This window comes from Naegleria gruberi (assembly GCF_000004985.1).
Source record: "Naegleria gruberi genomic scaffold NAEGRscaffold_31, whole genome shotgun sequence".
Taxonomy (NCBI): Eukaryota; Heterolobosea; class Eutetramitea; order Acrasida; family Naegleriidae; genus Naegleria; species Naegleria gruberi.
The window spans coordinates 284,524-299,073 of record NW_003163296.1 but is presented as its reverse complement, the minus strand read 5'-3'; the positions used below and the strand labels follow the sequence as shown (position 1 = coordinate 299,073).

Genomic DNA, 14,550 nt, shown 5'->3' with positions numbered 1-14,550 from the left:
ATAATATCAAAATCATCATCATCAATTAGCGTAAAAACCACTACTATTTCAAAATATATAACACACTTACAGTAATAGTACCATCCTTGTTAGCATCCATGGCTCTGAACAAGTATTCAACATCAGCATCTGGAGGAGCACTTGGAAGAGCAATTTGTGCAAATTTACTGAAACCTTCTCTTGTCATGTCACCACTTGGGTAGAGCTCATGCCAGAATTTGTGATAACGTTGAATGTCCTTCTTGGTCAAACGATTTTTAGTTTGCTCTTGAAGCTGTTTCATTTCGTCTCTAGAAATACCGTTACCCATTTTGATGTGTTTTTGATGTTGCTATTTTGTTGATATTTTTTTGTGAATGAAATGATGTAGACATTTGACATTCTTGTTGACTAATTTGCCTCTGTCAGAACTACAGGTAAATTTTAATCACTGATGTTTTTTGAATCATGTGAAATAATTTGGTAATTGAACAAGAACGGCTAACCAGTATGTGAATTGATAACTTGATCTCCATCTTTGGTAGGACGGATTGACATGTTTAAATTGGATTTTATTAATAATGACAATTGTTTTGAAAATTCAATGGGAAGCAGTGTTGAATCTTTTCTAAATTTTGACCAATTCAGCTATTTATTACCAGTAATTATTACTCAGTGTTCAAAACAATTGAAAGGGGTGGTTAGCTCAGAATTAAGATTTAGATTATGGTGTTTTGACACACAAGTGCTTTCATCTCCAGTTGATATATGTCACGTGGAAAGGATGGCATCTGTCTGTAGGTTTGTCATTTCTACCTCTCCTATTGTTCAAAGCTCCTCTTCGCATGAGCAATGATAAATAAGGCTCTCAAGAGTGAAACTACAGATTCACTGAGGAAAAATGCTGACAACGATCTGAAATATTACTTCATATCCACAGATAATGGTTGGATATTGTGTCACCTTACCAATCATTTGAAGTCAGCGATCCAGAAAAATTATCACGAATCATTTCCTCTTCGAGTTTAGAACCAAAAAAAATATTTAAAAGCAAATATCAAGAAGGTGTCAAGTCGAAAAGCAAAGAACAAACAAGTTACAACAAACTATATCAAATATATAAGAATACTAATAATATTAATATTAATAATTGTGATCAATCATAACAATATGGAGATGAAGATTGAAATATTTTCGGATGATGTTTGCTTTGAAATAATTTCCATGATTGATGATTCATGGTTTATTTTGAATAATTGTTCTTTAATTTCAAAACAATTCTTTAATGTGATCAAGGAACGTTCAAAACTTGTAATTGAATTTAAAAAAAAGTTTACAGAGAAAAGAATTGAACTATTCAGAAAAAGTCAATTCGTGAATAGTATTGTTAATCTTAATTTTTCTGGTTGGTTGCTTGGTGACATAGAAAACACCAAATTCATAAGTGAAATGAAACAATTAACATCACTTAATATAGGTTGCAATCGAATTGGTGATGAAGGAGCTAAATCGATAACTGAAATGAAACAATTAACATCACTTGATATTTCTAACAATCAAATTGGTATTGAAGGAGCCAAATTCATAACTGAAATGAAACAATTAACATTACTTAATATTAGTAGCAATGAAATTGATGATGAAGGGGCCAAATTCATAAGTGAAATGAAACAATTAACATCACTTGATATTTCTAACAATCAAATTGGTGATGAAGGAGCCAAATTCATAAGTGAAATGAAACAATTAACATTACTTAATATTAGTAGCAATGAAATTGATAATGAAGGAGCCAAATTCATAAGTGAAATGAAACAATTAACATCACTTGATATTTCTTACAATCAAATTGGTCATGCAAAATCAAAATTATAAGCGAAATGAAACAATTAACATTACTTAATATTAGTAGCAATGAAATTGATAATGAAGGAGCCAAATTCATAAGTGAAATGAAACAATTAACATCACTTGATATTTCTTACAATCAAATTGGTCATGCAAAATCAAAAATTAAGCCATAATTGATCAATTTTTTCCTTGGGAAGCAATAAACAACTGCTACAAAATCAACAACAGCAATGTAGAAACAAAATGATTGCTCTCTACTCACTTTCCACTCCTCTACATCATCACTGAACTCATCATCATTTTGGAATAGCGTTTATGATAAAGATCACCAGCAAATTCACTTCCGATCATTAAGGTAAATATCTATATGATCATCATCATCAAACCATCAATAAAATTCACTAATGGTGAATTTTCCAACATGGATAATACGAAAAGTAAACTAACAATTAGAAACAAATTGAAAGATCTTTATCAGCAAAGGATTCATTAATGACAAATATAACTTGTCTTTCCAGAGAAACGATAGACAACAAGTTTTGTTCTCCTTCGAAATCCAATTCTGGCCACAAACTTGAATTTCTGTCACACACTAAGCTAACTTTCATTTGTCTTGAAACTCCATCTCTATTGATAACACTTGGAGGATGAGTAATGGTAACTGTTTTAGTTTCACTATTGTAAGAAACTTTTGGATTTTCTGGAGTTGAAAGTGAATAACAAAGATTATATTCAAAAGCGAATTGATATCCAGCAGATTTAGCTGGGAATTTACAAAGTGAATTCCAGTAATATGGATTAGGAGAAGCATTACAAAGATTACTACATTTTCACACATTAAGCAAATGTCACATAACGAAACAACTTACAGAAGGAACTTGATATTATGATCAGATCTTGCAATGATAAAATATCCTTTTGGTCTATCGATGGATGCAATATTAACTTCTGCTCCGTTAATCATAACTTGACATGTGGAATTTGCTCTTGTTTGCAACTGAAGAGCATTGACATGAGAATTGTTGTTTATCAAAGCGATGAAAAGAGTTACCACAACAACTAAAAGATAGATGGTGTTGAATTTGAACATTTTTTCGATATGGAGTATTGTTACCTGGTTTCCAATCAGCTTTATATTTGAGCTGTAGATGGTGACCTTAATCGGCTACTAATCTACTCCTTAATTTTGAATCTTAATGGAAGAGTGAGCGGAATTTCAAGCAAGTTTTGGAGTTGGTGGGGTTTAAATGTTGGAAATTCAAATGTATACCTCGTGTGTAGATAATCCAACGACTACAGTAAGTGAAATCTCACCCGATACATTATTAAAAAACACCAACACGAACTAGGAAGGAGCTTGTACAGTATTTAACCTTTTTCATGATGATATTATTTTCGAAATTTTGTCGTTTATGATTGTTCATTAGAGTATTTGAACTTCCGATCCACATACCACCCTCCCTTTTAACAACCACAATTATGACTTGGATTATGGTGTTTTGACACACAGGAAGCAATAATTCCAAGTTTCACAATCCTCTGGAACTGAGCAAGAGTCCACGACGTTGAATTCTAACGTATAGAGAGTGGCAATTTATCATATTTACTTCACTCACAGACTGCAATAAAATTGCATGATAAATGTGCTAGATTTTGTCTTAATATGGTGGATGTACTTAGTTCTAACAATTTTTTATGGGAGAATATGTAAAAAATGACCTTAACAGACTATTTGATTTTGTTTATTGCATTCATCGCTTTTTTAATATTTCTCTTCAACACAACTCAAAACAATGAAAGCCAAACCGTAACAGAAAGGAACAACACCACAACTCAATCCTCAAAAGAAGTAAATAATACAATGCAATCTACAATAGAAAAAAACTCCGAGAGGATTTATTTTGAAAATTATCATTTGTGGGACTCTTTAACTTTTTGCAAAGTTTTAATGCTTGGTCTTGTTGAGGGAGGAATGAGCCTTGACTTTACTAAAGCGATTTTCCTTCTTTTAGACAATTTTAAGGGATCTGATTTGAAGTTTCTAAGAGGAGCCGACATACAAGAAACTGAAGCAAATATCAGTGATAGATTTAAGAAAAACAAACAACCATTTGTGAATGCCACTAGTCACACGATTGCCTATTGGGTCCACAAACCTCAATTAGTGAGTTACATTTCAAAGGACATTCTCGAACAAAAATTCAGCACATTAACATTATTCTATTAACATTGGAGGCACAAAGGGCACAAGTCTACCATTTCAAAACAGACAAGCAGTTGTGGGAAACTTAACATTGCAAACGAAACAGAAAAACAAAGAGCGATATTGGGGAGTTTTTTCAGAACTCCTTTGTTGCCAAGTTCTCTTGAAGGGTTTGATAAGGAAGCTCTTAGTGTCTGGTCTTCCAACTTTGACACTGTTCGAGTTCCTGAGTCAAAGGGGAAAGACCTTAGAAATCTGTTAGAGGAACCCACAATGTTCGGAAGGGATCAGGATGGTTACACTATGATCAAATTTATTGATTTGAGTTCATCGGGAAAAACATATACTATTTTCAATTTGGCTAGCTCAACACCAACAAATACTTCCATTTATGAGAGATTTTTCGTCCTTTACTTCAATTGTTATTCAGATAATGTTATTAATGCAATGAAAGATTTTGATGGAGATGTTACACAATCCGTATTGATGATGGTACTATCAGCTTTGTTAATTGTTAAAACATTATTGGAATATGATGAAACAATTTCAGGAATTGATTTTTTCAAGTAGGTATCATTCAATAGTTATTCTGAGAAGTATTGATTAATAGATATATGAGAGGAAAAAGACAGCCACTTATGACCAGTTGGGAGCTATGGAAGCCATTGTTTTCCATGATGAAAAATGAAACACTCTCAACAATTTGCTCACGTTTAACACTTGAATTTCGACTCAGGTATAAAGTGAAAATTGTAATTGCCTTTGATGAATCTCAAGAATTATTGAATATGAAGAAAGGCTCAATTGATCTTTCTGATGGCACAAAGGGGAGCCTTTTCCACGCAATTTATAAGGCAATATTACCCTTCAATAATGTCGTTTTCATAGGCAGCACATTGAATTTGGTTAAAGTGGATTTAAGTATTTCAGATAATGGGAGACTAATTTCAAAAATTGTAATGGGTAGTCTTGAACCTTGGTCACCAACTCATGTTCAAACAATTTTGGAACACAAATTCAACCTTTCACTCAGTCCCAAAAACATGGCTTTATTTTGTTATTTGTTATCAGGACCTCCACAACACACCACTGATTTTCATAAGGCTCTCCTTATGAACTCAAGAACTTTACACAAACCAACCAACAAACAATTGAAAAGTGTGTGTATGAGCATTTTGGATGATGTTGTGGTAGAGAAAGTAGCCCATGCTCAAAGTAAGGTTGTTAAATTTATAGATTCAGGTGATAGACATGTTTTTCTGGAAACAATATTCAAAATGTTGTTTGGTCAGCCGTGTTCATGTAGTGGAGAAGGGACTATTGAAAATGCGCTAATAACTCTCTCGGTAGCTCATGTAGTTCGAATTGGAACCAACAACTTTTTTGAAATTGTGGATCCAATAGATTACAAGTGCTATTTCAAATTTGTTTTTACTAATTATAGAGAAGAATTATGGACCTATATTGCCAGACGATGTGAAACATCCACTAATGAGGATACCTTTGAAATATTTATAACCTTATTGCTGATGGAAGAAAGTGAGAGATTATCAGAATCCAAATCCAAGAATCATTCCTCCAGTCCTTTATTTAGAAAGCTAAAAGACCTCTCTTTTGACAACTGTTGTTTGAATTTTAACAGCTTTATAAGGGATAAAACTTTATCTAAATCCGACCTCGAGCTTTCTAATAATATTCTAGGAATGTGGTACTCACAATTAGACAACATATTTCTTGATTCTGGTATCAAACCATATAACAAAATGGGCCCTGATCTTATATTTTATCTGAAGAATTCGGAGAATCTTCATGTCACAGTGCTTTCAGCTATATCCTTAATCTCTGATCCTGTTAATAATCCAATTCAACCTTGTAAAGCTTGTAGAATGTTAGAAACGACTAATTTCAAAAATTTACAAATCACCAAAAAAGAGATCTATCTTCCACACACCGAACTAGACACTCAAGACATCATTAAGAATTTTAAATTAGAATCAAATCCATGTCTAAGATTGCTTATTTCTCCAAATATGGAAACACTTAGTATTTCCTCTCTTAAACAACAGTATAATTCATATAAAAAGAAAGCAACAGCCTATGATGAAGACGTCAATGCATCACATACAGTTCATATTATTGGACAGAAAGAAATATTTGATTGTATAGATCAACACAAAAAGAAGCCATATGTTAAAACTATGAAAACAGTTTTCAAACTATTCTTAAATAAACCTACTGATAATTAAATTATTCAGATCTTGCTCTTTAAACATTCTCTAAGAAAATACGAAATAATATTTATTCTGCTATACCGTATACATATGGAATTCAACAGTAAAGAATATTTAGTATGTTATCAACAAGATCGCTAGATTGTAACTTCATCTCACTATCGAATTCGTCTAGAATCGGTAAAAGATCAAAATTACTGGCTACAGGTTCTTCTGTTCCAGAGCAATCTACTTGGGCAGGTAAAATAGTTTGGGTATTATCTTGAATTGGTGATAACACAGCACTATACATATCATTTCCCCATGGACAAGGACTTTTCTTATTCTCAAAATCATCTCCCGATTGAATGGTTTCTGAGTTATCTGTCCATTCTCCATGTCCATCCGATTGGAAAGGTAAATTGGTTGGATTGGTTTCATTATCTTGAATTGGTGATTCTTGGAAAGCTGTTTGAGCATGTGGCGGTTGAAATTGTAAATTACCCTGAACACCACTATTTGCATCAATGAAGGGATAATCGACAACCAACACTCTATTTGGAATGAAATAGTCGGTAGGTGTTGCCTTTAGCTTTTCAAGTTCTTGTTCAATTTCCTTCTTGGATGCTGGTTCTGGAAAATTCTCTTTCTTCTTATCAACAATTTCCTTAATTTCCCATTCAATTTTTCTAATAGTACAATGAGAATCATGAATTCCCAACCAATACAAAGTTTTAGTATTGATCTTGTCACCAATCATCTTGCCATGAATTGTGGAGAAGGCATGGGTGTCTCCCTTCATTCTATCACATCTGTAAATTAACCATCCATCACATGAAAACATGAGCGTTTCGTCAGCTTTCTTGACTGAATCTTTGGTGAATTCCTTAGAGTGAACACACAAGTAAGCTTCACGACATTTCTCATCTTCAATAATTTTGCATTGATTTCTCTTATATTGAATGCTTTCATTGAGATGCAACTGACCATGACTCATCATTGAATGGCAATTAGGATTATTCACATCTACCATCAAAGTTTCTTCATAATTCTGCAAAATTACCTTGATTGTTTCATCTCTAATCTTTTGATAATCAAATAAAATGTCTGTCAGCGAGAGAGTTACATGTCTACTCAACAGGAGGGACACATCAATGCGATATACACTAGATTCGTAAGCGTACCATTGATCTCTTCTTGATTGCTTCTTGTTGGTTGTTGTTGAGTTGGTTTTGGCAGAGAGGACATCAATGCTTTGGTTGTCAATTTCTTGATCATCATGACGCTCATCACGATTTTTATTTTTTTTTCTATTTTTTGTTTGTGGTTCGGAATCAGTGATATTTGTTGATTCTTCATGTTTTCTCTTGGTAGATTGATTCTTGGAGGTGTTGGTTCTTGTGCTTGGCATCTGATCACGATTTAGTCATTCTTGAATTTTCAGCTGAATTTTTGTTACGCACTTGTGTAGACTTTTTTTTTTGTTGGTTTTTAGCAATTTAGCTGCGTTTGGGTTGTTTTCAAGGTAGCACAAGCAAAAAGTTTTACAACGCAGATAGTCAAATAACAAGTACACAAAATATGGTTCATCCACGTTTTGAATGTAAGCGCCGTTAGATCAGTTGGTTAGATCGTCAGCTTTACACGCTGAAGGTCAAGGGTTCGACTCCCTTACGGCGTAATCTTTTTATTTCAAACCCCATCATTCCATCAATCAACGTAAAATCTCATTTCAAAAAACCTTTAAAAAAAAATGCACAACCATTCGAATCGTCATCATGACAGTAGTACTACTGACAGGAATCTATCAGAAGAAACAACAACTCATGAAGAAGAGGAAAACACTTCAGATCATGTAAATATTAATTTATCCTCTACAAACTTGTCAAATATTAATCCGAGATACAAAATGTCTAGACGAAACAGTAATGAAGAGGAAGTTTATCCTTCCGAAAGTGGCAGGAAAAAATCTGGCCATTCATCATCAACCTATGATTATGCCCCTGTACAATTTTCAGAAAGGGACTCTTGGAGTACTCGTTCCCTTTCGAATAGCAAACTGGTAAAGATAATCCTAAGACGAAAGTTTTGGTTAATTATTGGATTGTTTTTACTTGTGGCCATCACGTTCGTGGCCCTGGGTTTATGGGTAATCATGCAAATTTTTAGAAAAGATGACAGTATTCTAGTTGAAAGAATTATCAGAGAAAGAATTAATTCAAAAAAGATTCTTTCGAATAGTGAAAAGATCGAAATGGCAAAAAGAAAACAATCAATGGTCAAGGAATATGCTAAAGGATTGAATAATTACTTGTTGCAAACGTGGTCGAAACAGTTTCAACCTTCGAATAGTGATAATATTTTGGATTTAATTGTTTTTAGAACAGCAAGTGGAGATGATCCAATTAATCAAAAGAAATTGAGTGAATTCATATCAGAAAATGTTAAAACTAGTGAGAAAATTCGAGTTCATATTGTTAACCATGAAGATAGAGATGTCAATTTGGAAACTGTTAAGAATTTGATGGAATCTCATTCAAATGCATGGTTGATTGTTTGTTCTGAAGAATCTAAATTTTCATCACTTCCTTCAATGGTATATCCTTATCACCATTTGATTTCCAATGAATTATTCGATTGGATTGATGGAATGGAATTTGATGTTTTCGAAAATAGTGATATCCAAACTATTCCAAGCACCTGGAAGGAAAGATTTGAAAAGAGCACTCAATTTTGGACTGATATCTTGGTAGAAAGAATTGGAAAGAAGCTTTATCAGAGAGAGGATCCTCCACTTCACATGGCAGATATGGAAGAAATTATTCAACGAAATCATTTCGATGCTTTATTTGAAATTGAGGATATGAATGAAATGGAAGTATTGAACAAGTTTAAACGATTTGACATTTTGAAGGAACTTTCGGAATGTAATGTATTGAGTTGGGTTTTACCAGAAAGTATTGACGAAAGTGAAAAGACGAAATTAGAAGAAACATTTACCTTCTTCTTGTATAGATTTAGACATTTTTTGAAAAGGAGATTCAACTTGTTCGTTACCAATGACAAGACAATTTATAATAGAGCTGCCCTCTTTATGCCTCAAGTGTTATTGATGGAGGAGAAGAGATCAACATCAATTGCTGCCAATTTGCATTGTCTTACAAGAATTCAAGGAGCAGATGCATTCACAATTTCACCTCTCATCAAACAGAAAGCACTTCCGGTGATGGTATTCAGTAGAGAAATCAAGAATGAAATCGAATATGTGCAATACTTTGAAGGAAAGAATCCAAAGCCAATCAAGCTGAACGTTGCCATTCAAATTGAGGATTTCCATGCTCATTTGAAAGGAATGGATGCAATTGTCATGGAATTGGCCCAATACTTGAGAGATCACAATGCCCGTGTTACAATTATTAATTGTGGAAAATTGGAAATCAAATCCTCGAGTGAAAATATTCCAGTCAAACGAGTTCAAACCAAAGCAGAGTATAAGCAATTGTTGCAAAGTGAAAAATTCACAGTGGTCAATGCACACTACTCGACCTTTGGATTAGAAATTGCTAAGGAATTGAACATTCCAATTGTTCAAACTCTTCACAATCAGTACATGTGGCTTTTGGAGGATAAGCACAAGAAGTTATTGGAAAAATTTTACAAGGCAGATCATTATACATCCATGTACACGAGTGTCTCTTCAGATGTAGCCATATTTTCAGATATGAATCTTGGATTGGATATTAACAAGATGGTTGTGATTAGTAATGGAATTAGTGACTCTCAATTAGAAGATTGTCCATTCAAACCACTGAAATATAATGAGAGAGACCTCGTATGGGAGAAAAATATTTTACCCTACACTGTCAATCCACAAATTTTACCTTACAATAGCACGAATGGTTATGTTGTTGTTTCACAAATGGATGATGAGATTAGTCCAGCAATGGGACATCATGTTTCTATTATTGCTCTTTCCTATGCAAAGAAGAAGATTAAATATGGAGCTCAACCACTCTTGATAATAAGTGGCCAATTTATTAACAGCAAGTATGAGCAATATGTGAAAAAGTTAATTATTGACAATGATGTTTCAGATAATGTTCTCTTTTTGAATAGAAATTTCAAAGATGAATGCAGTTTAGTGAAGTTTTCAGATGTTCTCATTCATCCAGCCCTTTTGGAAGGTTGGTCAAAACAAGTGGCTCAAGGAGTCATCTATGATAAGGAAGTAGTAGCTGCATTCAATGCTGGAGCTTCAGAAATTATGTCCAATCGATACATTGAGAATACCATGCCAACAGCATTTGCCAAACTTATCAATCCTCCATCAGTCTATCACAAAATTGAAAGAAAGAATTTCGATTTACACGAATTTTTGATTCAATCACACTATGAGTATGAGCATTCTGTTTCAGAGGCATTATATGCAATGTCGGTGGGAAGAACTCCAAAACAAGCTCATTCAATTCCAAAAGATTATTATCAAGAGTTGATGACATCCTTTGTTTATGGTGGTTATAAGAGATTATTTGAATTGATACAATTGACTGGAAGCAATGCTCAATATATTAGTCATCTTTTTGGTCAAACTTATCAATAATAAATTAGTGATTCAGGTTTATTTTATAAATTGTGTGGCTGACTTATTGCTTATCTGGAAGTCTGTAATTCATTCTGTCAACATAGAGCCACAAACATCTTGGATCCAAATCGCTGGCAAATGGACATTTATATGGTACCTTGAGAGCATTTGGAGATTTGGCACACCAAGTATTGGAAAGAAGTTTAACAGTGGAAGCATACAACTTTTCATCCATTCTCAACTTTTGTTGAGTTGGAAGATAGTAGAATTCGACCATAGCTCCAAAACCAGATGCAACTTTTTTGAATTCTGAAGTAGTGAGAGAATCAGAATCGAGCTTACATCCACACTTGGCGGAATAATGAGTCAATTCCTTAAAAAGTTGAGTGACATCTTCATTGGAGACTAGATTTTCCACAACAACATATCCATATCTATGATAGAAATCAATATGTCTTTGTGTTAAAACATCTGAATGTTTTTCGAGAATCACCTTGATAGCGTCATCTTTAGAATCTTCTTGCAAGAGGGGGTTGTATGAAATTTCATTATAGAGACACTTTCCTAGGGTTGAGAGAGGTAACAAATCAGTTTCAGTGTTCATTACCTTTTGTTCCATACTGAATTTACCATTGAAATCTTCAGGATGTTCAAACTTCTTTCTCTTTTCCTTCAAATTTTCAATAGTTTTCAAATTGACCTTGTTTGATACAGAGTAAGCATGATAGAATACACTTCTAGGTCTATCCATGTGATTGGCATCTGAATTTCTATGTGGAGATCTAATGTCAAAATAAACAAAATCTCCCTTCTTGACAGGTTCATATGGAATATTATCATGTTCTTTCACAACCATATTGACATATTTCATATATTCTTCCACAGATGATCCTGCAGAAGGAACAGATGCACTAGTTGGTGCCTTCCAATCTTTTGGAACTCTTTTCACCTTTCTAACAAGTTCAAACAAATCAGTATCTTCAGGTTGATTAAATCTAATATGATATGAACTAATCCAAGGTGATTTCACTCTAAATGATTTTCCATCTCTGTATTTTCTGTCAGTGGCTGGGAAATACTCTTCTGCAATTGCAGAAAATCCAGGAATTAATTCCAATCCACCTTCTTTCAAAGTTGGATCTTCATGACCATCTGTCAAACAAACCATCGATTGGAATGGTCTAAATCTATCCAATTGACCATAACTCATGTCCTTTCTCAATTTAGCCCACAAATTATATGGCCAAGCATCTAAATGAAGTCCAGTTCCAGCCTGTTTCAATTCTTCATTTTGAAGATTTTGATTATTATTATTCGAATGATGATTATTTCTTCCACCACCTTTTCCATTATTAGATTTACCACCTCTCTGATTATTCTTATTATTTCGTCCAGAAGTACTACTACTTGAAGGTGTTGTTGTTGTTGTATTAGAAGAGGATGATGATGAATTCTGATGTTCCGATCTAAATTGATGAGAAGAAGAAGAAGATGTGGAGGTTCTATTGGAAGATCCACCATTTGTAGAGGAATTATTCAAAGAAGAATAGCTAATCATATTGTTGTTATCTATTTGTTTTTTTTTGAAAATTTGCACTATTTTTAAATGAACCAAGTTCATATTTAACACAATATCAAAGTTGAAGTGTAATATTGGTACATGCATCTTCATTCTTGAAAGCAAGGTATTACAAAAGGTTACAATAAACTTATATAATTGAGGAGGAATATGCAAAAGCACCTTAAATATATTCATCACATTCCTGAATTTCCTTAATTTAAAAAATATTTCAAGAGCATTAGTAGTGTAACGGTATCATACCAGCCTTCCAAGCTGGTGACCCGGGTTCGACTCCCGGCTAATGCAAATGATTTTGCTTTTACACAACAGTCAAAAAAGAAGGTTGTTTTTTGTTTTGATTTTGTTAATCTGAGGGTTGTTTACTGATTTGTTGTAATTTGAGTTCTTATATGATAGGGTTTCTTGTTGGTTCCATTTCTATGCTTGAAGCAGGTATGGATAACAGAAATGAAACCTATGCTTCTGGTGTCCATATTCAGAACTTTTAACAGTAGTCTGGCTTTAAATCCAAGCAACATTTTCCAACATTCTTTCAGTCTACAACAAACCTGGGACCACCTCAATATATCTGCTTGAATCGAGATTTAACCATGATATTACTTTTCTTACACACAAAACTTCCACATTCATCGAACGTTAAATCGATTTAAAAAAGAGGCTAAAAAAGTTGCCTAAAACACCATGATGTCCCAAAATGGCCAGATTTAAATCTCGACTAAGAATATTTTTGAGATTCAAGTATGTATCGTCCGCTAAGGTTTTCGATTAGCATAAAACAGATTCGAGACTTCTCTCAACTGCAATTAATCAAAAAAAACACAACACAAATATTCGGTCGTAGAGTCTCTTGTTCCTTATAGAGATTCATAATAGCGCTCAAATAATAAACGAACATACTTGAAGAATCTCGTCACCACCATGGAGATGACAACATTATTCAGTAATAGCAATAGCACCTCTAGTATTAGTAGTAATACAACAACACAGGATGGTGGTGGTGATTATGATAATAACTATTATTCTGATATGAGGTCAACGAAGAGTTATATTGGGAAAATTAGAAAGACCTTCCGAATGAGAAGTGGCAGACACATTGTAGCATTGAGACAATTTCAAATTGCTCTTCAACAACAGGAGAGAATCAATCAGAGACAACAAGCAGCCACTGTTGCTCCTCCAGTTCTAGTGAATGCTACATCTAACTCTTTCAATTTTGATAACATTCTCAAATTGATAGTACCCCTCTTGCAAAATTACATTCCAATGGGTAGTAGTAGTAACACAACCACCAACAATTCAACGAGTGCTGATTGTCAACAATTGATTTTGGCTGCTCTGATTGAAATGAGAAATTCCATTTCCTCCAATTCATCTTCTTCCTCCTCCACTAATGTAACACCATCCACACAACCTCCATCCATTCCATTATCCTCATCCTCTACAAACACAACAAACAATCAATCATTGAACAATAGCACCACCACCACTTCTACTACTAATTCCCCATGCCAATGTATTCATTGCCAACTTCAATTATATATCAAAGCAACAGTGACCAAAGTATTTGAAAACTTGCTCTTGGCAAAGGAATTGAAAGAGCACAGAACGGCTCACACCATGACCTGTCAAGAGAAGGAAATAATCTCAAAAGACTTGCTAGAATCTGAAGAATTTTCAGAAAGAATACGATTGTTTCAATCGTTGAATAATTCTTCACTGATACAAGTTGAATCGATAGTGAGAAATAATATGGAGTTGCTTGTCATGATATCCAATGCGATACCTCAACAACGTTCAGTCTACATTGCATCCTTCGATTTGCCAACAACGAATAAATAATCCATTAAAGTACCTAATTAGATATTTACCTATCTCATCTACTGTTCCTGGAACAGAGGTTTCAAAATGTAAATTTTCCATTTTTGATCCTCTCTTGATTATAGACCCATTGTGGTAGTTCAATTAAATGCTTGCAATGCACAGCAGTATTGAAATGCATAAAAATTTTGTGAAATCCTAATTGGGCACAGTCAGATCGAGAATATAATTACTATCGTGTTGGAAGCATTTCCAGAGAACCTTTAACCCTTTGCTGTTTAGGGAGCATTTTACCGTAAATTTATCCAATATTGCAATTGCAATA

The 14,550-nt window shown here is 33.8% G+C and overlaps 7 protein-coding genes and 2 non-coding genes across 9 annotated transcripts; 6 read left to right on the top strand and 3 right to left on the bottom strand.

The window, feature by feature from the left end:
- Window positions 1-1,149: 1,149 nt before the first annotated feature.
- Window positions 1,150-1,854, top strand: NAEGRDRAFT_68934 (uncharacterized protein; the record flags this gene model as incomplete). The annotated part of the gene is made up of 1 exon (XM_002675927.1): window positions 1,150-1,854. One exon carries the CDS (start codon window positions 1,150-1,152, stop codon window positions 1,852-1,854), a length of 705 nt encoding a protein of 234 aa, XP_002675973.1.
- Window positions 1,855-2,279: 425 nt separating this feature from the next.
- On the bottom strand, window positions 2,280-2,920 carry NAEGRDRAFT_68933 (uncharacterized protein; the record flags this gene model as incomplete). Its single annotated transcript, XM_002675846.1, has 2 exons — window positions 2,280-2,652; window positions 2,700-2,920. 2 exons carry the CDS (start codon window positions 2,918-2,920, stop codon window positions 2,280-2,282), a joined length of 594 nt encoding a protein of 197 aa, XP_002675892.1.
- A 1,790-nt stretch (window positions 2,921-4,710) lies between these two features.
- NAEGRDRAFT_49984 (uncharacterized protein) lies at window positions 4,711-6,279 on the top strand (the record flags this gene model as incomplete). The annotated part of the gene is made up of 1 exon (XM_002675926.1): window positions 4,711-6,279. One exon carries the CDS (start codon window positions 4,711-4,713, stop codon window positions 6,277-6,279), a length of 1,569 nt encoding a protein of 522 aa, XP_002675972.1.
- An 82-nt stretch (window positions 6,280-6,361) lies between these two features.
- On the bottom strand, window positions 6,362-7,654 carry NAEGRDRAFT_49983 (uncharacterized protein; the record flags this gene model as incomplete). Its single annotated transcript, XM_002675845.1, has 1 exon — window positions 6,362-7,654. One exon carries the CDS (start codon window positions 7,652-7,654, stop codon window positions 6,362-6,364), a length of 1,293 nt encoding a protein of 430 aa, XP_002675891.1.
- A 196-nt stretch (window positions 7,655-7,850) lies between these two features.
- On the top strand, window positions 7,851-7,924 carry NAEGRDRAFT_t382. Its single transcript has one exon. It is a non-coding gene; the product is annotated as a tRNA-Val (tRNA).
- A 72-nt stretch (window positions 7,925-7,996) lies between these two features.
- Window positions 7,997-10,843, top strand: NAEGRDRAFT_49982 (uncharacterized protein; the record flags this gene model as incomplete). The annotated part of the gene is made up of 1 exon (XM_002675925.1): window positions 7,997-10,843. One exon carries the CDS (start codon window positions 7,997-7,999, stop codon window positions 10,841-10,843), a length of 2,847 nt encoding a protein of 948 aa, XP_002675971.1.
- Window positions 10,840-12,396, bottom strand: NAEGRDRAFT_80163 (uncharacterized protein). The gene has a single exon (XM_002675844.1). It carries the CDS (start codon window positions 12,381-12,383, stop codon window positions 10,887-10,889), a length of 1,497 nt encoding a protein of 498 aa, XP_002675890.1. The 5' UTR covers window positions 12,384-12,396; the 3' UTR covers window positions 10,840-10,886.
- Window positions 12,397-12,621: 225 nt separating this feature from the next.
- On the top strand, window positions 12,622-12,692 carry NAEGRDRAFT_t383. Its single transcript has one exon. It is a non-coding gene; the product is annotated as a tRNA-Gly (tRNA).
- A 633-nt stretch (window positions 12,693-13,325) lies between these two features.
- Window positions 13,326-14,246, top strand: NAEGRDRAFT_68928 (uncharacterized protein; the record flags this gene model as incomplete). Its single annotated transcript, XM_002675924.1, has 1 exon — window positions 13,326-14,246. One exon carries the CDS (start codon window positions 13,326-13,328, stop codon window positions 14,244-14,246), a length of 921 nt encoding a protein of 306 aa, XP_002675970.1.
- Between the last annotated feature and the right edge of the window lie 304 nt (window positions 14,247-14,550).

Coding starts and splice junctions, on each gene's coding strand:
- NAEGRDRAFT_80163 (XM_002675844.1), bottom strand. CDS start 12,383: ATGATTAGCTATTCTTCTTTGAATAATTCCTCTACAAATGGTGGATCT.